Genomic DNA, 26865 nt, shown 5'->3' on the forward strand with positions numbered 1-26865 from the left:
AACGCTTTCGTATTTATTTTTAATACTTAAAAAATTTTATTATTCAAATGTTAAAAACGCTAAAAACATTTTATAGAATCACTCCTAAAGCACTTAATGTTTTTAACCTATATTTTTTAAAAATAAATTTTATGCGTGCAATTTTATTTTTAATTATTATATGTGTTTGTATAATTATTTTTTAAAACAAATCTAAAATAATTAATAAAAATATTATTTGAAAATGTTTTATTTTTTTAAAGCAATTTTTGGTTATCAAAACTGTTTTATAATATTTTTTTATTTTAAAAAATACAAAACTGTTCTCGAAAATAATTGTCAAACAAATCTTACATATTTTTTCTTTCTAACAAATACATAGAAATAAAAAATATAAATTCCCAACTTCAAAGGGAAGTAATAAAACTTGAAAATGTAGATTGCCCTGTCTCAGTAATGCTAGGGAGCAGTAAATGAAAGTAACTCCCAATAAAGAAAAGAAAAGAAAAAAACAACCTTTTTCACGTGAGATTCAGTTACGAACTTATGGTAAACGAAAAAAAGGAATAATTAGATCGACCGACAAAAAACAAAATACATAAATCCAAAATCTTGGCCAATATTCCTCATTGAGGTGATAATGATAGCGAGATTAGAGTTGTTAATGGTCCATGGCCCATGTGTGTAAACCAGAAAACGTGCTTTGCTTATTGAGAAGCTGCCGAGCTGACTACGGCGAGGGTCTCGCCTCTGTTTTCTATCGATTTGATTTCTTCTTCAATTCAGGAAAATTCTCACGTTTTCCGCTAATTTATTTTTATGTCTCTCCAAACGCACCACGCTTTATTTTATTTTTTTTCAAGATTCGGCTGAGTCCACTCCACTACGGTTGAGTTGAGAATTGAGGTAATTTTTTTTGAGGTCTTTTGCTCTTATCGTATCACAGATCTGATCGGGATCCAATTCTAATGTTAGGTTAACTTCGTTTCTTGCTGCTACTATATGCATATGTCTTTCTGTTAGATTTTTTTGGAATTTGATGTGATTTCGGATGTTATTTTGGGTAATCGATTGACAATGAGTGATTTCTCATGAGATTTGTTGGTATTAGGGGTTTGGAGTGATGAGTTTGTTGTGTAAATGGATAATGGTTTGCAGAGTGATGTTTAGGGTTCAGAATTGCTTGTGAACTGAGGAATCGAGCATGGTTAAGTGAATGACGGTTTGATGTGGATGATGGAAGTAGGAACTACTTACTTTTTGTGGATCGGTATCGATGCTGTTAGTTGGATTTCTAGTTTCGGAGGGATTCTCAAGCTTTTTTGATAGCTGCTGCTTTCTTGTACTCACTTCCATAATAATGCCTCATGTTTATTGGTTTAATGGAACTTTTTTTTGGTTTGATGCTGGGGTTGTGTTTCTTTTGGCCGTAAACAAACATAAGGCTTCATTTCAACAAGTGGAGATTTGTTATTAGCAGGCATCTCTACTTCAAACTGATCATTCAGCATGTCCTGGATTCTTATCTAAATACGATTCAGTAATGTGATATTCTTTTCTTTTGGAGTTATTTTGCCCAAAATGCATCCTTCTTTATTCAGCAATGCAAAATTCATACATGCGAAGTCCTGTGATTTTCACTTGATTCCCTTAGCAAATATTTACTTTTGTGCAGCGGAGTTCCAAATTTCATCATGCTCATAATAATGACATCTAGGTAATCACACAATAGGAATTTGGTTTTGGGGGCACGGATTGGGAAGTTTATTTCAATGGGCAAAAAACAAACAAAAGGCACTCATTTTTTTTTTTTTTTTCTTTTTTGATAAGCATATAAAGCAAATATATTAAAAAGTGCCAAAAGATTACGCATCAAAGTGCATGGGATGTATGCTTTTAGAATGGAACAAGGGCGAGGTGGAGGGGGGCACAGGCGGGGGCAGGGGTGGGCCGTAAGTACCCTTCACGGGCCTTGAGCAGCTCTACCCCTGCACCTAGGTGATTTTCAAGCATACTGTTTTCATGTGTTTCTTAAAATTTGTTAGACACTAATACCTTTGGTAGTGGGATTTGTTGACATCTCCTTCAAGGGCATGAGTCTGACTTGAAGGCAGTTTTTTGGCTGGTTCTTTCTGTCTTTTGATGTCATTCTCAGATTCAGTTGTAGCTTCACTTCAAAGCCTATTTGCTACTTGCTACTTTCTCTTTATTTTTGTATTGTTATTTACTGCACTTTACTAGGTCCATATATAAGATGGTTTTGCTCACATTCTCTTCACTTTCAGGTTTTAATCACTGTGGATAACTGAACAACAGCAGTAGTTGCATGATTGATTTATTTACATTGTTGATGGTTATGGAGATCAGTTTCCCCACTTGATTTAGACAATTGCTCCAGATTTATACATAGACGTACCAGGAACGATCCAATTCATTGATTTGGGTTTAAGGGTCATTCTTTTAGATGGTCTGCAGGCCAGAAAGTGATGTAGTTTCATTTTCTTCAAGAAAATAGCAGACATGATGATCAACAAACCACTTGTATTGACCTACCTTTACCTACTGATATACATTGTGCTTTCATCGGGGGTCATATTGTACAACAAGGTAAGGCATCTTCATGTTCGACTTGTACATTGTTTTAACATCTTTTACTGACTAATCTGCATATAAAAATATTTTTCTATCTAGTTAATTAATATTTTTCATTTTTTAACCTTGAAGTGGATGATTTCTTATTGTGGGCCTTGGTGTTCTTTGGTTTTGGAATTCTATGCATATACTTGTTGATATATGCATATTTATTATGCTAATGCATGTCTTCATATAAATTTTCTTGTAAATTGATGTCTGGTTAACCATTGTAGATATAAAGATAACTCTATAGTTGTTGACTCTTTTTTTTTTGGTCTTAATATGTTTATGTTGTACTCAAGATATCTGACATATTTAGGATCAAACAAGGAAGGAATTATAAGGATGGAGGTGTTAAATTCAAGTATTAAGATTATATACTACAAAAAGAAAAAGAAAATAACGAGGGAGTTTTTGTTGGACAGGAAAAACATATGATAGGATTCCTAAGGAGATAGTTCGGTGGGTTTTGGGGAAAATGGATATTAATCATCAGGCCTTTCCTTTTGTGTCGGTTATGAAATAACTTATTAGGTACATTTAGGTCTTCGTCTTGCAGTGCATGTTGTCTGCTGATGATATTCTTTTAATTGATGAAACTAGTGAGTGATTAAATCTAAATAAGAAATATTGAGAAATATTTCAAATCTGAAAGTAATAAGTATGAATAAGATAAAACTCAGAATGTCATTCTGTAAAATTGGGAGTGGAAATGAGAGCGTAGTGGATTTGGATGGCTAGGAGACCAGGCATCAGCACAATTCCTGATCTCTTAGGGGATAGCGTGATCAAGGATCATTTGGCTACTCCACTGACAAGGCCCAAGAAAGTGCCTAATTTCCTAGACTATAATCTTTAACATTTTTTTTTTTCTAATAGGTAATAAGGAGTGTATTAAACAGAAAAGGAGTATAGACAACATATACAAAGTGAACAAAAGATAAAAAAAAAAAGGCGTGAAGACACAAAAACCAACAACTACACCCTACAAAGAGCCTAATTAATCCACAAAGTCTAACAATGACAAAGAGCCATCCCCAATATACAATCTAACCTCAGTTTTTTTTATTAGCTAGGTGCTAGTTGAGGGCTGGTGATTTTTTGTATCCCCTCTTCTTTTGTTTGTGCCTTTTGGCGCCTCTTGTATACCCTGTATGCTTTTGGGTCAGCCTCAAGGTGCCCTTTTCTAATATATTTCTTTCTATGTGTTTGCCTATCAAAAAAAATATACAATCTAACCTAGTCCCAAAGAATTTTTAATTATTTGGTCTATGCTTTTACAATTATCAAAAGCTTTCTTATTTCTTTCCTTTTCTAAGGTCCAAAACAAACACAGTGGAGCAACCACAAGCCTTTTTTTATCTCTTCTTACCAACAAAGGGCCCGTGAAAACCCTTCTAATCGAAGAGTGCATCTCCCACTAGACATCAAAAAGTGCAAAAATCAATTTCCACAAAATGTGAGCTTTTGAACAATGAATGAGAATATGATTGCTCATTTCTTCTTCTTCCTTACACAAGTAGCATCTATTAGAAATCCTCCAACCCCTTCTTTTGAGTTGATTTAGAGTCAAAATCTAGGCTCAAGTTGCTTCCCAAACAAAGAAGCTAATTTTCGATAGCACCCAAGAATTCTATACTATGTCGTAAGGGAATGACTCCACTCTCCTATTTGCTAGAGAGGAATAGAAAGGCTTAACTAAAAAAGCACCATTCTTTGTAGGCAACCATACCATAGGTCCAAAACATCACCGGTCTTTGAAGTAATGGGGTGTGTATACAATCTCCTAAAAAAGGCTTGTACCTCCTCTAGTTTCCAATCATGCAACTACCTTGTAAATTGAGGAATCCAACTACCATCATCCCAAAGGTCACCCAACCAAGCATTTTTTGAAGTAGCTATAGAATAGAGCTCTGAAAACAATTCCCTTAAGGACATGTCCCATACCACTTATCATTCCAAAACTTCACTTTGTTCCCAAACTTAGCCTTAAAACTTGTTTTATTCTTGAAAATCTCTCAACTGCCTTTGATTGCCTTCCACACCACCATACCAAACACTTTTCTTATTTCTTTAGTGCACCACTCCTCTTCATCTTACCTATAATTTCCTATAATTACCCGTTTCCATAGAAGATTCCTTTCATTTACAAATCTCCACCCAAAAGAGCCTTATTAAAGATGGATAAATTTTTGATACCTAAGCTCCCTTCTTATTTCTCTAAGCAAACAATATGTCAATTCACCAAATATGACTTTTGTTCCAAAGCCCCCCTCCCCACAAAAAGTCCCTTTGAATTTTTTCCAATCTAATGGCTACACTCTTTGGGATGATAAACAAAGAAATGAAATAAATTGGCAAACTAGAGAAAGTGCTTTTCACTAAAGTAAACTTTCCACCTTTTAAAAGATATTGTTTCTTTCACAAAGTTAGCCTTTTTTGGAATCTTTCTTCCACTCCTTCCCAAACTTTAGAGGACTTATAAAGGGATCCCAATGCAAGCCTTAAAGAACTGGTTGGGAGAGCACCCACCTTGCAACCTAAAACCCTAAAAAAATCCTCTAGATTTAAGACCTCCTCGATAGAGATCAACTCACTTTTGTCCTAGTTGATCTTTAACCCTAATAAAGCCTCAAACCACATAAAAACCCAATTCAAGTACTCAAGGTTCTCCTTCCTAGCCTAAAAAAATGAGGGTATCATCCACAAATAACAAATGAGAAACCTTCATCCCCTCTCCATCTCTTCCACTTACCAGAAAGTCATCAATAAGCCTTCCTTCGTTTGACCTTATAAGAATGCAAGAGAGTCTCCATTGCCAAGATAAACAAATAAGGGGACTAAGGATCTCCTTGTCTTAAACCCCTGAGCTTTGAAAGAAACATAAAGGAGACCCATTGACCAAGACAAAGAAAGGAATTGTAGAGATGTACCATCTAATCCAACTAATCCACTTAGTGTCAAAACCTATTTTTGCCATAACTACAAGAACCAAACTCCAATTTTCATGGTCACAAGCCTTTTCAATATCAAGCTTACAAAAGATCCCTCTTGAGTTGCCCTTAAGTCTAGAATCAATGACCTCATTTGCTATCAAAACAACATCCAAAATTTATCTCTCTCCCACAAAAGCATGCTGAAAATCTGAGACTAAGTTACCCACCACTTTCTTACGTCGGCTGGCTAGGACCTTTGCTAGAAGCTTGTATAAGTCTTATACCAAGCTAATTGGTCTAAAGTCCTTAAGGTCTTTTGCCCCCTTTACTATGGAACCAAGACTATAAATGTGGCATTTAAACTCCTTTGAAAGGTCCCAAAATCATGGAATTCCGCAAAAAAAAAACCTATCACCTCCTTTTTCACAACAACCCAACAAAACTGCCAAAGGCCATGGAGAAGCCATTCGGACCGGGAGTTTCATCCCCGCTTAAGCTTGATAAAGTAGCAAGGATCTCCTCCTCAGAGAAGGGGATCTCCATAGCTTTTGAATCAACTAACGTATGGCCTTATGATAATTATGGCAAGAGGCTTCAATAATTCTGCTAGAACATAGACATTGTAGTATGTCTTGTTTGAAGCTAGGGGAAATATTCAATCAATGTCTATAATAGGCCTTGTCGATTGGCTGTAGTTGAAGTAAGGAGAGGAAGGTTATTTTTTGTTTTCTCTTTCCTTGTTTGGCCTTTTGGCACATATTGTATACATTGTGTACTTTGTTATGACCTTTCCAAGGCTTTGTCTAATATATTCTCTTTTATTGCCTATCAAATAAGAAAGCTAGGACCTTGCTGACTCCAAAATGTGTTGAACCTTACATTCTTCTTGCTGTCAGCCCATGTGCTTGTTGGTGCACCCCATGCTTGGCCCCTTGCATGTCTTGTGTATGACATTGTTTTGGTACTAAATGTTGTGTCTCTTTTAGGAGTGTGTCTCATATTGTTGTTCAATTTCTTGTATGGTTAAACTGAAATCTATGCCACACTGTCTAGTATGTTTTCTGAATAAAGTATTTATTTAAGTATGACTTTGAATTTTGTTGCAGTGGGTTCTCTCTCCAAAATACTTCAATTTTCCCTTTCCTATAACACTTACCATGATTCATATGGGATTTTCTGGAGCAGTAGCATTTTTTCTTGTTCGAGTTCTAAAGGTATGCTTCCTTTGGGATTTCAACACCCTCACTCCTGACATGCTTTTTCTGTTCCATGATCACTGACTCAACTGCTAATAGATATTTCTGTGAAATTAGTTGTACACCTACAACAGGCTAGCTACTAATAACTAACTCTTTCTTATGCTCATTTACCAAGTAATATGCTATATTAATTAAATAAAATATCTGGTTAGTGTCCAAAACTTGCTATTACTTAGGGTAAATAAGTCAATTAGAGCATGTTTGTTAACTATTCTCCAAAACAGTTTTCTAGAAAGCAGAAAATAGTTTTATGCTTTTAAAAACAAAAAATTCAAACTTAAAAACATAATAATATATATATATATATAACTCTACTGTGTTCTTGCTACTTCTTTCTTTGGATTCTTTCACTTTCATGTTAACATCTTGGGATCACATTGAATTAGCTAAACATGGTGGAAGATTTCTCCTCACAACCAACTTTTGGTTGCCAAGAAAGTAAAATAGAAAAGAATGGAAATGAAAGGAAGAGAAAAACTAAATTTTTATTAAAGAATTCAAGAAGAAGAGTTCAATCTCTCCCCATGACACCTTCTAATTGGCCACTTATTTAAAAAATGATATAAAATATCTTAAAATAATTATAAAAAAAATGATGATTTTTGAATGATCCAGGCCTATCTTGGGTTGTGGAGTGCCAAATATGTCGAATTCAAAGTAGAGGAGGTTTGGGCTTGAATTGGTTGTGGATGAATTCGAAATGGAATGCAAATTTGAATTGGATTCAAATTAGAGGTTGGTTTCTTCCCTTGGGCAGTGGATGAATTCAACAAAATTCGAATTGGAAAATATGGTGTTTTTTGGAAACATATTTTAGTTGTTTTCACTTCTTTACTAAAGGTTGTGTCAAAAGCTAATGAAGCAAATATGAAGAATAATTAACTACATTATAAAATTATTTTTTAAAAAATATTTGAAAACATAGAAAATAAATTGAAAATATTTCGAGTTTCCAAATAAACTTTTGCTCTAGAAAACATTAGAGAACTGTTTTTGAAAATTGTTCTCAAAAACTATTTTTTGACTTTGAGAATAGTTTTAAAAAAGGTTAGAAACAAACCCTTTGATTTCTCTTCTTGTAAGGTAGTTAGCTATTGCATATCATAGTCTCAGCATTCATATTGCATATTCATGTTGAGAGTGAATTTCAATGATAAACTATACTTAGAGAGAAGGTGAATAGGTGTTTTTAAACAAATTCAAGAGATCCTCCAACACATATATTATCTTTCCTTAGTCTTTAGTTGATTTTATTGATTGGTTGGGGTCGAATTGAGGAAGGGAGTATTTTCGTTTTCCCTATCCTTTTTGGCGCTATTTAGCGGCCATTGTATACACCGTGTGTACTTTGGTGCACTTTTTTTGGTGTTTTAATACTATTTGCATTTACCTATAAAAAAAAATATTATCTTTCTTTAGGATTTCTCATAGCTTATTCTTTTCTTCCAACAACTTTTCTACAAAGATGAAAAATCATATGCAACAACACTCTTCCAAAAATTTATATATTCAAGTCGCATGCAAATGTTTTAACAATCCCCAACACAAATTTTTAATAACAAATTCTTCCTCAACACATTTCCAATTACTACTTCATATCTTCTTTTTTTTTTCTTTTTTTTTATAGGTTACTGCTTGATATCTTTATCAAATTGAATAGAAAATCATTCAAGATATCCAAAGGATAATTTCACCTATTTCAATTTTTTTTTCATTCATCCAACAGATAAGCTCAAGTAACAAATGATCTCAATAATTGGAAATAACCAAAAGAGTAGAATAAGAAAGAAAGAGACGATGAAACTAGTTTTTTACATGAAAAGACTCCAAAGAGATAAAAAACCATGAGCTTACAAGTGATCGAAAACATCCACTAAAACAAACAAAAACTGAATACAAGGTTTTACCTAACTCAAATCTACCAATTCTATTCAGACCACTTGACTAGCACCTTTCGACTTTCAGTTTCACACCTTCTTTCGGAGCACAATTAGAGTTCACACCAAGCTCAATCTTGGCCTCTTCTTGAGTTCTCATAAAAAGAAAATGGGTTTTCACCCAAACTTAAACAAGTGAGAAAACAAGAGATGAATAAAATAGAAGAATCAACCAATTTTTTTTAAAAAAATTCCAATGGAAAAGTGATTTGGAAATCAAGGTGAAAGAGGATTTTCTTGGCAACCAAACACTCCTAATTTGGTATGAAAAGAGAGAACTCAAGAAAGAAAAAAATGGTTGCTAGTGTCTCCCCTAATCTAAACTTGAAGCATTTTGGTATAAAAAGAAAGGGAACCCGTGATCCAATGGCTAAGAAAAGATCTAACAAAAGATGGATCAATCTTATCTAAATCTAGATCAATCATGGAACAAGGCACATAAAGACTTAGTTAAAAAACTATTGCCCTGACTTCCTTAACTCTTTTTTTAAAAAAAAAACTAGTTCAAGAAAAATACCAATTTGAAAAAAACTGGTTGATTCAATTTCTCATCCATTGACAACCTCAACTACATACCTTAGCCTCTGACCAACTTTTACATCTTGCTCTTCGTTAGGTAAGTAGTTTGAGAAAGGATTTGGAAAATCAAGTTACGCGACATTTAGGAATTTTTGTCCGGAATTGTCAAATATTCACACATGTTCACTTTCATTCTTTTATAGTGCTTCTTTTAAAAGTGGGAGCAGTCTTTTTAAGTTTTCCACAAGATGTATAATCACAAACCGATCAAGTTTTTAAAGTTGCAAATGCCTGATTTTTTCCTTAGCATTTCAAATGAGAAGCAGTAGGCAGCATAAGTATCTAATCTAATATTAAGTGAGATGTCTGTCTCATGTTTCATTGTAACCAGGTAGTGTATGAGCATGCCTCAACAATGATATATATGAGGTGGATTGGAAATGTTTATATGATATTTTCCAATATCTTTGTGTTTCTATGTCTCCTTTTGTTTTAATTTTCAATAATGAACTCCCTGAACCATAGAATAAGCATAACTGAAATATTCATAGCAAGTTTTAGAAGCTGGGAGCCAAGAACCACCAACCTATAAAGGGCAGAATCACCATGCTTAACTGAAAAGTTTACCAAGTGATGGAAATAACTGCTACTAATGTTGAGATAGATTATAGCAAGACTTTATGAAATGAATCGTTTGTTTCCGATCAGGAAAAGAAAAAAGAAAAAGACAGGTGTTTTAGCAAGCCAATAAAGGATTGAATCTTAGGAAGTTAGTATTAATATCCATTGTTGTAGTTAAGGCTACAAAAGGTTGAAATAGTTTTTCATGTTCAACAAACACTAGGGACATAGTGAGTGAGCAAATATGGTAAAAATAAAAATTAGTCAGTTGAGGATTCTAAAAGCTTAAAATGACAATTACCAAAAAGGACATGGGCTAAGGTACTTACACTGAGCAAAAATATGATAGACTATGATTAATTTGAAAACATGGCCCTGGATAGAGCATAATGGTGAAAAAAGAATTGTTAAGCCACCTCCAAATGGTTAAGATAAACAATTTTGAAGCGAAGTTCTCTAAACTAATTTTCTGAGAGTCAATTTTTTCTTTTATGTCATACATGCCAGTTTTATTGACTTGCAAACCACAAAACTTGTTATGATGTCTCTTTGTCTATATGGAGTTTTCAATAGTGAGGGAGGTTGACCACATTGGTTGTGAGGTGTGCAAGCTTGAAGGAAGAGTGGAGCAGACTTGGGGTTGGTGGGTGATGAGTCTATGGTAATAGCCCCATAAAGGATCTTCAAGGTGGGGATTTCTTGTAGAATTTCGAGTGTGCTTCAGAATCTTAAGTTCTTAATTGATTCAAAGTCCTTTTAATTGAGACCCTCCCTGCAAATTTATAGGGGTTTTTGGAATGTAAGTCAGCTAGGTTACAAATCCATGAGCCAACAAGGCTTGCCCTGCGTTGGTGATCAATTAGATGGTGGTCTCTTCTTCCTTTCACTTCATTTGTGATGAGGTTGCCAATCTTAGAACTACCCTTGTCTTAGCAGGTCTCAACGCTAACCATCAAATTAAGATCTTTGAAACATCTAGTATACTCGATGGAAGGGTGGGTTGAACCCACCATCGAGGTGCATCAACCTATGTTAGGCTTCCTAATCCTTGCTCTTAGCTTGATTGATGTCGAGTGTCAGGTTACTGTGCTACTATTTACTTTAAGGGCAAGCATCCTCAAGTGAGCCCTCTCTTGGAGTTGGTCATGAGAGTAAGTACACCCTCTTGATAGGGTTAGAAGGGTTTAAGTTGAGCTAATATGTAAAGGTGGAGAACTAAACATCTGTCATAGTAAGTGAAGCATGACTAGGTTGGCCTTTTCATTCATGTTATGAGGTGACTTCTCCAATTCTAAGGTAAATAGGAGAATTTCCTTCAGCATCTACTATTAGTGGGCATCCTCATTTTGTGTACATCCAAGGAGGTTAGGTATTTGACCATGGGGCAGGCTCCCATTCTAGGTTGGAGAGCTTACCTTCTATAAATGTATTAATTTCTGTATGCATGAATAGAATATGATACTGATACTTTCCTTTTTATATATATACTTTTGTTGTCAACTATTGTTATAAATGTAAATACGGTGAGACAGTTTGATTTTTTGTTTTTTATTGTTTTTCTTTTCGACATGCAGGTTGCATCTCCTGTCAAAATGACAATTGAGATGTACGTGAGAGTTTGACTGTTCAACTATTCATGCTTTTTTTTTTTTCTTCATTTGCCAATTTCTTTTTATTTTATCTCATTCTATCTTTTTTGGGGTAATGGCAGATATTCGACATGTGTGATTCCCATAAGTGCATTCTTTGCCTCAAGTCTCTGGTAAGAGCCCAAATATAGCAGAATTGATTTGCTGTTTTTGTTTAGTGGAATTTCCTTAATTGTGGAGGTGTTAGTTGTTACATATTACATCTCTATGTGTTTCTATATTTTGTTCAATCATAAATGAACAGTGAATGAAAGTCGTGAGGATTTCATTTGTAGATATGAACCATTGATCACAACTAGCAAGAATATCAGGTTCATTTGAATTTGTTGAGCACTAATTTGTAATCATTTTGTGGTCAAAATTGGGATATCTCCTTGGACCCCTGTAGACCATGGGGATTTCAGCAGAATCTCATCAGTTATAGGTGTTAATTGGAGCTGTTTGGACTGTAGAATGTTACAACTTTCTCTTTGTGAAATTCTTGGGCAGTTGCTTTTTCTCATTTAACTTTTTTTTCTTTTCCAACTAGGTTGTAGCATATGTGTCTGTTTTCCCTTTGGCCTTAAAGCAGTTTTGGAATGTAAACTTTTACCACTTGTTTAGATTTGTACGAATCGTGACTGTAGGACAGATTTTGTGTCTGAGCCACTTAATATTGATGCTTGTTTCCATTATATTTTGTCTATCTGCTAAATTGCTAAGGTTTCAGAGGTGTAAGTGGGTTCTTTTTAGTGTTGATCCATTAAGGTTCAAAGTGATCAGGAATCTGACAGAATCTGAATTGGTCTACAGATGTCTTACATGGATTTAGGGATGAAAGCTATCCAAACAAAGTTGATTATTAGGTTTTCAAGCTCAGCTTGGTTATACTTGTGTCATGCTCTAACTAAGGTCAAGATTCGTAGAACCAAGCTGACATGCCTTGTTTAAGTTTGGTTTATGAAGGCTTAGGTGATTTACTTCACATCTGATTTTAAAACTGAGGTTGGTTTATAAAGGCTTTGGATATTCTGGCACAACTATCATTGGACTTCGATTTTTCTTATTAGAATGGTTTCATCAATATTTCTGCTGTACAGTAAACTGCTTGAAAATATTAAGGATATGTACTGTTGTATAAATACTTCATAAGTTTAGCAAGACATAGTTACTTCCATCCTTCAGACCCTTTCTTTCAACTTTTTGCATATGATGCTGCTATGTTTTTTGAGGGATGACATCTGTGGTCTTTTTGTTGTTGTTACAGGTTTGGTAACACTGCTTACTTGCACATATCTGTGGCCTTCATCCAGATGCTCAAAGCTCTAAGTATGTGGAAATAAAGTGCAGATCATTTTTCTTAATTTTATGCTGCTCCTTAACTCTACTGAATGGATACTTTCTTTCTTTCTTTTTTTAATTCCTGTTTTTTGAATATTGCAGTGCCAGTGGCAACATTTCTGATGGCTGTCATCTGTGGCACTGACAAATTAAGGTGTGACGTGTTCTTGAACATGCTGCTGGTCAGTGTTGGAGTTGTAATTTCCTCGTACGGGGAAATTCATTTTAATGTAATTGGTACAGTTTACCAGGTTACTGGCATCTTTGCAGAAGCTCTTAGGCTGGTCTTAACTCAAGTTCTTCTCCAAAAGAAGGGCTTGACTCTAAATCCTATCACCAGCCTATATTACATTGCTCCATGCAGGTACCAAATCTGATGCTTTATTAACCCTATTTTTTAAGTAAGTCTCCCCGCTCAATTTATGGCTAGCTTTGTAAAAGTAGAAAAAATCAACTGTTCTTGAGGTGATTGAAACCCTTTGATATCGATAAATCTTTGATTTTGGACATTGGAACTTGATTTTTCGTGGATACTGGTGCAAGAATGAAGCTTCTATCTTTGCTGAGCATGTGAAATTTATTACTGAATAGTTGTCTAACTTCTTACTAGATAGCCCTATCTTCATGACTTCCATGTGTCTGTTCTTATCCTGAGAGTTTGCTTTCCTTTTTATCCTTTCCACGGATGTTCACATTGCACTCACACTTCTCTACCTTGCTGCTGTGATGCTTATTTTGGTTGTTGGGGAGTTACGGGTAATGCTATTATCAAAATTGGTTACATTTTTTCATACTTTGTCATGTGCAGTTTTGTCTTTCTATTTGTACCCTGGTATTTTTTGGAGAAGCCACAGATGGAAATTTCACAGATTCAGTTCAATTTCTGGATCTTTTTCTCTAATGCTCTTTGTGCATTAGCCTTGAACTTCTCAATTTTCTTGGTAATTGGTCGAACTGGAGCAGTTACCATCCGGGTTGCTGGTGTTCTGAAGGACTGGATACTTATAGCCCTTTCAACTGTTATATTTCCAGAGTCTACAATTACTGGGCTGAATATTATCGGCTATGCAATTGGTATGTTTCCATTCACATGAAGTGCAGAAGTTCTCAATCATAGCCACATCTTTTTTCTCTCAAACTTTTAACGGTCATCTAAATTGTATGGTTTTCTTATAATGCAGCATTATGTGGTGTTGTGATGTACAACTACTTGAAAGTTAAGGATGTCCGTGCAGCCCAACTCTCTTCCGAAAGTCTTCCAGAAAGAATTGTAAAGGTCAATCTTATCAATAATTGTTGATTTGGTTAGGATGATTGATGGATAAATATTCTAGGTTTGTTTTTAACAAACTTTGCAGAGGTATCACCCAATGGTGTTCACTTTTTTGGCTTGAAGGAGGCGTGGATGTCGGTTTTGAGAGGATGATTTCCATTTTTTCCATTTTGTTTAGCGTGTGATCAAAATGATTTGCTGTCTATATAGGGCCTATAAATATTTGTTCTAACAATGCGTCGTCATTTTGGGAAATGCAGGATTGGAAGTTGGAGAAGAAGTCATCTGATATTTTCGTACCCGACAGTAGCAATGACAACAACATTCGAGGTAGCGGCGGAGGAAATAGCCCGGCCTCGGATTTGAATGTGGCTGAAGCCACACCTCTACTTCCATCGGCTAGACTCTCTCATATCGGACGTTCACAGCTTACCATTCATACGGCATGATTCATGAGAACCCAGATATAGATCAGTGTCAGAAAGCCTATCTATCCAAGTGTGACGTAACAAGAAAAACGAAAATCATTCTTTTTTAGCCTTGTTACACTGAAGGCTAAGGGCAATCATTGATGGAGATCTATAGATCATGTCTTTGTATTTATATTCATGGTCTTTCAGTGTTCAAGCGGTCCTTGCTATAATTGAGGCTCTTGATTTGGACACCCCATTATTTTCCTTCTGCAAACGACATGATTTTGATTGATGTTGAGTGTCCGATTAATGATGAGAACCAGGAATTTCCACGGCAGTGGCATATAATCGATTGTAGATGTCAAAATGATTCTCCTCTTATATAGAAATTTTATTGATTACTATTTTCATTTCATTTTTTCATAGCTTAGCCGTGTAAAAACTATATAATAGTATGGCCATGAATTTAGCGGCAACATGAAATCTCGCCACTGGCTTCAGATCAGTAAAGAAAACTCTCCAAAAAGAACGGATTGATGCCTAAGACATGTAGAAACATGGGATTCATAGCAGAATTGATCGAGTATTATTTCTGTCCTAGCTCTACAACAATTTCAGAATGTATACAGAAGAACCGTAAGGTTCAAAACAAAGCAAGAAGGGCAAAGGTAAAATAGCCACCTCAGATATGATTTACACATAGAATCACAAACATGATATACACATCTCAGGCAAGAATAGATATAGACCGAAACGATTAAAAGGGGAAAAAAACAGAAGGCGCACAATCCTCACCTCTCTGTGTTCCACCCACACATCGAACCATATAATAATCAAAAGGAAACCACTCACAATCTGGACACAAATGGGACCTACTCCAAATAATCCGAAGCCTTCAGATACAACAACCTCCTTGAAGGGGCTGGAGGTGCCAATCCAGGGACGTCTCTGATGCTCTTGTTGTTGGGGTTCACAATCTAAAATTTTAGAAAATATAAGTTAGAATGGAGAAACGCACACAATCAATGCAGCCAAAGGCTAGTATGATGAAAATTGTTAGGTAATGCTGCAAGACAGAATAGAAACACTAGGGTGAGATCCTATCAACTTGGTGTAACTAATAAGCATAGGTTTGCAGTCCAGGCTATGAAGATGGATACTGCTAGACCCCATGCTCTAGCTCCACCAAGCTACACAGACAATGGCCCTTCTGAACCTAAAATTCTGGAGTATTTTGCCTATTAAATTTCTAGCATCTTGGCATTCACATTTCACATTTTATGGTTTCCATGGGCTTTGTATTGTCTACCAATGGAAGTTCTACCACTAAAACCAAATACAACAGAGCTTTTCAATTTTCCTGTAAAATTTTCCTATGCCAAAACTCCAATGATGCAGCTTAAGAAGACACTATGTGCTTGGTGGGACTGCAGATTCAGATCCATTTCTTTTTTTTTGGATTTTTTTATCTATAGCCCAAAATCTATCCCAATAGCTAGGCATTTGTCCCAACTGCAGGCGAAGCAAAACCTGGTGGACCAGTAGCTCTACCCTTACCACTTAAATACAAGGGAGGATCCAACTCAAGACCTCTAGTAAAGAGCACCTACCGCTGAGCTACACCTCAGGGGGCAGGTTTGGGGTTCATTTCACCTTTAAGTTCAATTAAAGCAGGTGAGTTAAGCACGTTGCAAAAGTTCAAGGTCATAAATGATAAATGCGAGAGAATACATACCTTCACAATGATAATGGCTATTACACCACAGACAATAAGAAATAGGAAAAGCATTATGCATTTATCTGTAGCCACCTGGAAAATGTTTGGGGTTTAGTTATAAACGAGAAATAAATGGAATGTAAATTGAGCATGGAATCAGATAAAATACACACCTGCCTACCAATCTCCTTCACCAGCTGAGAGGCCTTCTTGATTGAGAATTGAATTGTATCCAGCTCATTAACAATGCGGCCCATTTGGTCAGTCTGCAGAATATTAAGATCAGGAATAAAGGTACCAAACCTTAAGAACAGCAACAAGAAGAATAAGTAGATGATCAGCAATGTTTACTTACTTGGCCTTTTAAGGTAACAGCGGTTCCTGTTCCCACTTCAATTGTTTGTGCAACAACCTGAAGTTAATCTTAAAGTTCAGAACACAAGTGAAAGCAACATTTGCAAAGAAAATTACAACTGTTCACCTGTTTAGAGCGTTCAATGGTCTGATCAGTCTCATCCATCGTCTTGTTCCCAGCTTGTATAAGCTCTTGATTGGACATTGCTACACGGCAAACCATGTCAATAAGACAATGAGGCTAACTAGATCTATTTTTATATTCAGGTGTGAAATAAGAACAAATAAATAAATGAATTGAAATAAAAATTAGAAATAGTTTTGTCCTCAATATTGAGAGGAAAGGGAATCAGTGCTCCTCCCACTGTGTCATACTTAGAGATTGTTAGTTAACCATAATAAGTAGTTACAATTAAAAACACCATAATAAGAGGTTAAAATTTTATTTCATAAAAATTTTAAAAAAAAGAAAAAAAAGAAAAAGGACCCATAGTAAGTGGTTAAAATAAAAAGAAGCAAGTTCTAGTCCTGCAATTTTAAAGTTCAACTAGATGTTTAATATGAAAATTTTCCAACTAGATGTTTAATATGAATCTCCTGCCTAGGAATTCTGGATGCAATTGGACAAAGAAAAAAAGAAGTTCAACCTAGGAATGAGAATAATAAGATTCTAAATCTGAATAGGAGTTGAACAATAGGCATAATTATAGTAACTAAGTGGAAGAAGAACAAATAGTAAAAAGGGATATGCATGTCTTCTTTAAAATTACAAAATACGTATCATTCTTTTTTATCAAAGGTCCAAGTCTATGCAAGATTCCACCATCCGTATAGGAATTGAACAAACAGTATAGTCAATATGCAGAAGATGAACTAATAGTAAAAAAGGAATATGCCAATTCTAACGGAAGGCATCAGTCTGCAAAATTTGGCAAACCAAATCAGGAGTTGGACAGTGTTCATAATTATGGTAATGTTTTTCTCTCTCTTTGGGGTGCATAAGGTGCTGCCAGCCACAGTTAAAGCAGCACTTTTGGGCTGGGACGGGTCCCTTGTGAGAAAAAAGAGAAAGGAAGTTTGGAGAGCCCCTTATGTATTTTTTGAACGGTTTGGAAGGCAAGGAACAAAATTGTGTTTGAAGATGATGTACTGTCCATCCAAAGACTTAAGAGTTCTTTTGTTTTCTTTTGGTTGAAAGATGGTCTTTCAACTTTAGTTGGTTCATTGATTGGGTAGGTTCTCGTTGAGGGTGGGGTTTTTCTTGCTCCTCCGTGTTTGACAGATGTTTGTTCCAACTGGGGAAGGGGGAGGTGTTTCTACTTTGTATACTTTGAGTCGCTGTTTTGGCGACTCTTTTCAATACAATTTTATCTCTTTTATTTATAAAAAAAAATGGTAAATAGTATTCAGAAGATGAGCTTATGGTAAAGGGTACATGTAAATTTCTTTTAGAAAAAACAAAAGGTGTGCATCTGTGAATGTGTCTTTAAAATAAATGATGCTCAAGGAGTTCACAGAGCCTGAGGGCAAAGGCAAGAAATTAATAGCAGGAATAAGTTCATCATCTTAACCTACATACATACACATATAAAATAGTAGAGCAACATGTAGCTATAAAGAAAGATCAGATCTCACATGATGCCACTTGAACATTGTCATCTGCTGTAGGGTCACTAGCTCCTGCTCCCATGTCAAAGAGTTCAAGTCTCTTATTACCAAGGCTACTCATAAACCTGCCATGACACCAAAAAGAGCAACATGTTTATTTAGAGAGAAACCATAGGATGGAGCAAAAGGATTTAACGAACCATGAAAAGCACATTAGTCATAGCTTCATAGATGTGATGCGTCTCTTTATGGTTTATTCATGAGAAGAAAAAGAAATGAAGAATTGCTAGGTTGACTCATTTAAGGATATTCATGTAATTTTGCATTATTGGGTTGTTTTAGTGGGTTGCAAGGTTAGTAGTAATTGGATATGTTAGTAATATTCAGAATATGAAAAGACACTTTGTCAGAATTTTCTTATTTTAACAAGAAATGACTCATTATAAAAAGTTTTTATGCCATCAAAGTTTTTGTTTTGAATTTTTTTTATTAGAGTCCTATAGAAATTTTGGGAAGTTTGTCAGAATTTTCTTATTTATAACTAAGTCCCTATGATTTTGAACTTTCTTTTAGTATTTTTTTTTTTTTATTTAGTAATTTGATCATTAGAATTTATATTTATGTTTTAATTTCATCACTTGAAATGTTTAGGATTCTAAGGAAAAGATTTAGAAACAAATTTAGGTTTTAGTTTATGATTTTGCTGTGTTTTTAGGAGTTCTAGAACCCATAAATATGACTAATTTCCATTTTAGTCATATTTATATCTCGTGTTTATTTATCAAAAAATAAAATAAATATGACTAATTTCCATAAAACGAAATCACACTCTACAACTGTTTCCAAAGACTTTTAGAAGGCTTCCTTCTTCTTGATTTCATTTTCTTCATTGTTTGGCTATAGGTACATTTTTTTTTTTTTTTTGATAACTGTGGATGTCCTGGTCAGCTTACGCACACCTCGACTAATCCCACAGGGCCTTGAAGTTAATGACCGAATAAACCTCCAGTGGCCCTGAGGGGACTCGAATTGGTGACCATTGGGGAGCAAACCCAAGGCCGGACCAACTGAACTACCCCTCAAGGTTAAGTTTGGTTGTAGGTACATTAGAATTTTCATTTTCTTCATTGTTTGGCTGCAGTACATTAGAATTGTGTCTACTAAAGTGTGTTTCTTTGCTTGGGAAGCTTTTTGGGGTAAAGTCCTAACTTTGGATCAACTCAAAAAGAGGGGTCGGTGTTTAGCTAACAGATGCTTTCTTTGCTGTGAGGAAAAAGAGTCTATTGATCATATTCTTATTCAGCGCTCCAAGGCAAGAGTGTTATGGGAATTACTGTTTGCTCTTTTTGGTGTTACTTGGGTCCTGCCTTATTCGGTTAGAGATACCCTTAGTGGGTGGAGTGGCTTTAATATGGGCAAGAAGCGCAGAAAGGTGTGGAAGGCAGCCCCTTCGTGTATCTTTTAGGGAAGGAAAGATATAGGATTACTTTTGATAATGAGGAGCTATCGATGAATAGGTTGAAAAATTCTTTTGTTTGTAATCTTTGGGTGTGGTCTAAATCGGTTGTAAATGAAGGTCCTCTCTCTTTACTCGGTTTTTTTTATTGGTTAGGTGCTAGGTGAGGGCTGGTATTGTATTTCTGCTTATTTTTGTGCCCTTGGGCGTCTCTTGTATACTCTCTGTATGCTTTTGGGCCTGCTTTATGGGGCTCCTTTCTAATATATGCTTATTGTGTGTTTGCCAATCAAAAAAAAAAAGTACATTAGAATTGTGCTACATCACTCACGCCTACTGCAAAACCATTTTTTTATAACCAAATTTTTGTCTCCACTGGGACTTGAACCTAAAACCTCCCACAAACCCTCCCCAACCCTTTGCTACTTGAGCCAACCCTCAAGGGCTTAAACCTCAACCACTACATGGGGTACTCAAGGAAACAACCACTGTCTGGTCCTTGTATGCATCCTGTGTACATGTGGTGCACCTCCTTTTTGGTGGTTATTGTATAAAATTTTACTTATCAAGAGAAATAAGAAAAAAAATGCTTTGTCTAACTAGCTCTATATCTTAATTCTTGTACCTTTTCTGTCTCTCCTTTTTTTTTTCTTTTTCTTTTTTTGACAGGTGTACCTTTTCTGTCTTTATTATTATTACTATTATTATTATTTAATTTTTGGGGGGAAAGAGGGGAAGGAGGAGTTGGTAATGGCATCTTGTGTTAGTAGCCTCACTTATTTAACAGACTATTTTTAATAACAAAATATTCTGACCTTTATTCCCATAAATCACAGATGACAAAGTGGAATACACAAAATTCCCACACATAACCCCTTAAGTAATAAAAAAAACACATAACAGAAACAATAAATCAATTTGCAGTACTTTCACATACTGGATCCACTTATCCAAAAAATATAAGGGCTGCTTTATGAAGAAAGACCTAATTTGTTCCTAAGTCTTCATGTAACAACCCATAGCATCATTTAAAAAACATAAGAACAATAAAATCCAATAGACTCCAGATAGCAAAAACTTTGAACCTGGAATATCTAAGAAGTGAATAAAACAGTGCAGCTTACGTTTTTCTCAAAGCCACATATGAATTCAGCTCCTTGACCTGTGAAAATATAGTTCAATGGAAGAAATAAGTTATATGAACAAAAAATATGTGAATTTTTTTAGAGAAGCATTTTCTGTTTCTGGGAATTTTTGTTTGTAGGGATCATTAGCCACTGCTCCCATGCAGTGGCAAAGAAGGAAAAGTAGATATCTGGAAGAGAATTATAAACATAATTAATTTCCTAGAAACCATTTTTTTTTTTTTTTGATAGATTAATTTCCTTGAAACCATAATAGACACCTCATAATGAAAAGATAGCAGTGTGTGTATCAGAAACGCATAATTCACCAAAACTTCTAATTCAATCTAATCAAAACTAGCAACATATCCTAGTTTTGACTCAAAAAGCACTTAAATAATCTTAAAACAATCCACTATATGTCTAACCTTCAAGGCAGGAACATCCTTCTAATAATATAGGGATCATAAGAGCAATCTAAAATACGTATCATATGAACAAACTGCATTGAACTAGATATCATTAGAAAAAGATCAGAGTCAAATATTTGAAGTATGATCGAAGTGCATATGCTCCACTCCATTAAGGTCTACTCCAACATTCCACTAGTCCAAATTATTCATAAAACAAGGTGGATATTTCATGGTTCCATATGAGCAGCAAAATAAGTTCTACATTGAAATTCCAGCATTAATCCTAGAGTTGTTTTAAGATAATGCAGAAGGTATTTCTGCATTTTTTTTAATACATGTTTTTCCCATTTGCCTATCACCAAAAAAAAAATGCAAAAATACCTTTCGCATTATCTTAAAACAACTCTAGGAATCTATACAGAAAATAGATGAAAAAATTAGCTGTAAATACAGATTTATAGCAGTTTGTGTATGTATATCTTTATTTTGCATCTGACCTATCCAAAAAAAAAAAAAGTAAATCTTTATTTTGCATCTGTGCACAGCACCATATAACTTAAAAGGTCGAGCATTCGAAAGAACTAACCATAGATTGTTTTTCATCATTGAGCTGCTTATTAACCTCAGGAGGATTTCCACGCTCCTCATCTTTCATTTCACGATCAAACTCCTTGATTAATCTGAAACATATGATTTTCACATGAGCTTTAATAGTGTATGGATCCTCAAAATGCACTAAAACCATAAATCTCACAGCTGTCATCCCTTTTTTTCTTTTTTTTTTTGATCAATAAGCAAAAAAATGTATTGCAAAGAGGCGCTAAAATAGCGACCCTCATAATTACAGTATAGAGACACTCACCCCCTTACAAAAGGGCCCAAAACAAGGAAAAAACAAAAAAAAACTTCTCCCTCATCGTGAACCCACCCAAACTACAAAATCTATTAAGGTCGAAGGACCATCTTTTATCCACAATTTGGTTTCTGACCAAAGTAAAGAAGCTTTCAGCCTTTGGAATAATTTTCAGGCAAATAACTAGCAGTCCCAAACTGACATCTTTCAGTGCAAAGATTTACCCATGACAAGCAAGATCCATCTATTTTACATGGTCAAAGGTGTCATTAGTTTATTGTACCAATTCCTAAAATCTCAATTTTGATGGACGTCTGATTCCCAAAGTGACAAAGCTGATGACATTGCATAGTGGGATTCATTATGGATTCTAAATAATTTAGACTTTGATGTGTCATTTTCCTGCATCTCTGTATTTTCATTCTCTTACACTCAACCAGCATTTGTTGCTAACAGAACAGTTCCATGCAACTATAAATGAAAAGAGAGAAATAATAAAATAAAAGAGCAGTGTATGGCACCTTTTACACTCCCTCATTCTCCCTGTAAGTTCCTCCAGCTGTTTACTTTGTCTATTGGGATCTTTAATCTTATCCAGCTTCTGGAAGCCATTTCTGAACACAGATAAAAGTCATCATAAATATAACACAATAATCCTTGCAGTATATCTGGCTAATTTAACATAAATATATAAATATACATATAAGGCTAATTGAAAACACGCATACACACACACACACTAATATTAAAGAATGAAATGCTCAAAAGAATGGAAGAAAAAGAATAAAGAATGAGACAACCTTTTGACATTAAGAAACTGAAACAGGATAGATTCCAGTGCAAATAAAAGAACACCAGGCAACCAGAATGTGGAAGTAGAACCAGAACATTTATGTCATAAAAGAAAAAAAAAGAAGGAAAACACGATTGTCTGTCATTGCAAAGATAAATGAAGCACCATAGCATCTATTATATTCATATTTTCCACAAAAATATCATATTTGCAATTGCTTGTTCAACATCAAGAAAGATCATACTACATTGCGATTTGTATGGGTGGGAGTCATTTTGCAAGACAAAGGAAAAGCATGCTAAAACAAACTTTATGCTTTGACAGATGCCAAAAACAGAAAAGATACTAAACTGCACCTTACATTTTGGTAAAAGGACAGCAGCCCCAGTGTGTCATATGACGTGATCAGCATTATTGAATTCTCTAATACTTTCATGCTATTTCCATTTTTCCTTTTTATGAATTCAATTTATGAAATCTTTTTTTTTCCCCATTAGTTTATGATATACTAGTACCTGACCCAGTATAGTTAAATTAAGGTTTGATTGAGTTGAATTGTAGGGTTCTGATTGGAACCTCAGAGGTATGCCCTATAGAAGAATATTAGGTCCTTAACAAAAAATGCCCCATATGAATGTAAATTCAAAACATGTGAAATTAGATCCTCTTAACCCATATTTTCCTTTCCATAATTATTGGATTATTATCCATTTCTCCAATATTAAGACACACAGATTGGGATGGACCCTTTAAGGTTTACTCATTAAAGAAAGAGAAGTTAATCAAGGAAATTGTAACTCTTAAGCTACTCCATCAAGAGTATTTGGGTAATTTTCTAGAGCTAGATTGTCAGGGAGTCAATTTAATGGTAGTTATTTGTTGAAGTCTTGTACAAAACTTAAAGTGCTCTTTGTTTTAATTACTTATTTTAATAATTTTATGGTTTTAAACTTTTCAAATCTTCTATTTTCAAAATGCATTTATTTTTCAGAAGGTTTCTATTTCTTTTAATTCAATTATTTGGAATTTAAGAGTTCAATAGAAGAATTTGGAACTCCAATGAATTACTACATAGATCAGGTTTCATATTTGATAGGTTGATAAGGTTTTTGTGTGTGTGTGTGGTGGGGGGTTTGTTTCTAAAGCCTATAACAAAGTTATTCGATGTTAAGGACAATAAATGATGAATGATAATAATTTTTTAAACCATTGCACCCTTTAACAGTGAGCAGCAACCTAAGTATGAAAAATCCTCACACGATTTGGTATCAGGTGGGTGGTGCACCTCACGCCATGCTGTTGCACAAGATAATTGGAATACTTTGACATTAACTCCATGAGATTTTTTTTTCTTCGTTTTTTAATTTCCCCCCTTTGTTGGGTGACAAAACTGGCATGCGGCACATGTTTTGTGGCTTCAGACCCTCCATTGGATGAATCCCACTCAACATAGTGATGATGCTAAAAATAATCATGATCTCACTAGGGAATATAAAGATTGAAATCTATCGCAGTCAAATCTGCATTTTGATTACGCCCAACAATCATACAAAATTAATCTCTCACTTGGCATGAACCAAAGGTACACCTCCACTAGTCAATCATAATACTGCCAAGCCTCAAAACCTGCTAACACTCTTTTTCTTCCTTCACATGGAGGCTGTAGCATTTTCCCCTCCTATGAAATAATCAATAAACAATAAATTGAGTTTATCCTAGTAAGAAAATGCTCTACTGGATAGTTTTAATTTAGCCTTTCAAATTCTAAGAACCAAAAGTACTTTTGGAGTTTCAATTCTCTAAATTTTGAAACTCAGTTATGTGTTATCTACATAAATAAGTGGCCATTATCTAATACAATCATTAGTAGTCTATTTCAAGTAATGTCAAAACCTTCTCCAAAACACACACCATAAGTTTCACAGTCGGAAGCCACATATCCCACTAAATTGAAAGATTAATGGAAATAATAAAGTCCCTACTGCATGTAAACCAAATTGTCACCATTCTTTTTCTTTAGAATTCGTAAATCTCAATCAGAGTCATGCACCCTTCAGTGATTATCAGCACTAGTTTGCCATGATGAAATGAGAGCTCCCAATTCTGATTATTAACAACCAATAGCTAAACATTGTAGGAGTATAGTAATGACTGAACTGTGGTAAAGTGCTCTTAATCCACATTTTTGAGTATAATTATATCCAGAATAGCACAACACACAGGGCACCAGTTGGAAAACCATTTTAGTCTCACAAGCCGTAAGGAGGTAAACTTTGTGAAAGACAAACCTAAAATTACATAATCACTGAAAGTGTATTTCTCTATTTCCCCTTGGCTAAGCCTGTATACAAAAACCAAAAGTTTTTCTACACCGGCCTCTAAAGAAAGCTACTAACCACCCCCACCCCCCCAAACGCCAGAGAGAGGAGCTTATGAGTTCTATAAAGTATATAAACAAACCAAAATTAGTACTACTCATCTATTCTTTTGATAGGTGAGTAAAAAATTTATTTCTGCAAGATTTATAGTGTGAATATAGCATTCCTGGTTCTCAGTTGTCAGAACTAAGAATTTCATCAGCAGAAGTAATGCCCTGGGTTAAATGGCAATGAACGAAACAAAACCTACTGGAAAAATCAGGGGAACACAGTATCCACGTTCCAAATCCAATCATCGAAACATACGGCATGATTCGAGATCGCCAGATTCACAAATTACAATAATCGACAAAGTCGATAAACAACAACAACCAAATCAAAGAAAGTGTAGAACAGAAACATTACAGTTGATAAACAAAACGAAAAGAAAAGGCAAAAGAAGGAAATGGAGAGAGAGAAAAGAGGAGAAACATACGCGAGAGCGCGAAAATTATCGCGAATTTCACCATGGATCTGCTCCAACTGAGGCGTCATCTGCAAGTCGGTGGCCATTTTCAGAGCCGGAACGACTACTCTTCACGCCACCTACTTCACAGCATTACAATCGATGCAGTTGCCGCAGAAGCCCTAACCGCACCTCCGATTTCAAAATCAAAAACACAATTGAAAAAATCGAAAAAGAAAATCAAAAAGGTAAAGAGTTGGTTGTGAAAAAGAAAGAATTTCAGATTTGTAAGGATGACAAAAAAAGCCTGGATTGATGCGATTCGAGGAGAGAGAATCGCTGTCTCCTAACAGACTGTTTTTCCAAACCTCGCCTTATGTTTATTTTTTCTCATATATTCTTTATGATTAAGTTATTTAACTAATAGATATTATAATATTGCTAAATATGGAAGAAAAATTCTCCGCGCAGTATAACGCACCAGATTCTAACGTGAGCCGGCCCCGATCTCGCGATAAATAGCAAATGTTTTGAAGAGTGGCGAGCAAACAGTTGAAACTGTACCACGTAATACATCTGTCATTCAGTACACGTGGCGAGCAAATGACGAGGTGGAGAGGGATTGGATACCAGTCGAGTTGTTGAAAATAGGGAGGGGAGACGGCGTATGTTAGCAAGAGATATAAAAATAATTGGAAAATTTTTTATTATTTTTTTGAATTAGGAACGGGGAGGTGGAATGCGCTGTCTAACGGCCAATGTGGGTGCGGTGGGGTGGTGGCCCACCTACCATTTTCATTGGGGGCAGAGCTATCCTGTGGGCGTTCCTTGTGTCCACCAGTATCAACAATAAGAAGACCAATCATGTCATCACACGTGGTGGAGCCCTCATTGAACCTCGGCCACTTCACCCACTTCGGCATAGGCTGTCTGATTTAAAAATTTAAATATATGGTACTTTTGTTTTCATGATACCAATTTTATAATTTTTATTTTCATTCTAGTTTTGTCATTTCATTTTTTTTAAATGTTATATATTGAACTATTTATTTTATTTTATAACATGGTACATATATTAGGAGTAGAAAATTAATCTAATATTGTATATTAGAATTGAAGGTTAGTGTCACAATTGAGAATATAGATATTTTGTTAAAAAGACCTTGAATGATTTTGAAATGGAA

The 26865-nt window shown here is 35.1% G+C and overlaps 2 protein-coding genes across 4 annotated transcripts; one reads left to right on the plus strand and one right to left on the minus strand.

The window, feature by feature from the left end:
• Window positions 1–631: 631 nt before the first annotated feature.
• On the plus strand, window positions 632–14955 carry LOC117913917 (probable sugar phosphate/phosphate translocator At1g48230). Of its 3 annotated transcripts, none has more exons than XM_034829040.1 (10): window positions 632–885; window positions 2265–2586; window positions 6656–6763; window positions 11460–11491; window positions 11597–11647; window positions 12781–12842; window positions 12957–13218; window positions 13663–13928; window positions 14036–14124; window positions 14388–14955. In XM_034829040.1, exons 2-10 carry the CDS (start codon window positions 2500–2502, stop codon window positions 14574–14576), a joined length of 1146 nt encoding a protein of 381 aa, XP_034684931.1. In that variant the 5' UTR covers window positions 632–885; window positions 2265–2499; the 3' UTR covers window positions 14577–14955. The 3 variants fall into 3 exon arrangements, with proteins under 3 accessions (XP_034684931.1, XP_034684928.1, XP_034684930.1); XM_034829037.1 differs by having other exon boundaries at window positions 638–885; window positions 14036–14130; XM_034829039.1 differs by lacking the exon at window positions 632–885 and adding an exon at window positions 1424–1519 and having other exon boundaries at window positions 14036–14130.
• A 133-nt stretch (window positions 14956–15088) lies between these two features.
• Window positions 15089–26068, minus strand: LOC117913918 (novel plant SNARE 13). The gene is made up of 10 exons (XM_034829041.1): window positions 25712–26068; window positions 22587–22679; window positions 21799–21892; window positions 20800–20837; window positions 18247–18344; window positions 16739–16818; window positions 16613–16669; window positions 16431–16523; window positions 16276–16350; window positions 15089–15517 (listed from the first exon to the last, which is right to left on the minus strand). Exons 1-10 carry the CDS (start codon window positions 25786–25788, stop codon window positions 15413–15415), a joined length of 810 nt encoding a protein of 269 aa, XP_034684932.1. The 5' UTR covers window positions 25789–26068; the 3' UTR covers window positions 15089–15412.
• Window positions 26069–26865: the final 797 nt, after the last annotated feature.

Source organism: Vitis riparia, chromosome 5 (genome assembly GCF_004353265.1).
Source record: "Vitis riparia cultivar Riparia Gloire de Montpellier isolate 1030 chromosome 5, EGFV_Vit.rip_1.0, whole genome shotgun sequence".
Taxonomy (NCBI): domain Eukaryota; kingdom Viridiplantae; phylum Streptophyta; class Magnoliopsida; order Vitales; family Vitaceae; genus Vitis; species Vitis riparia.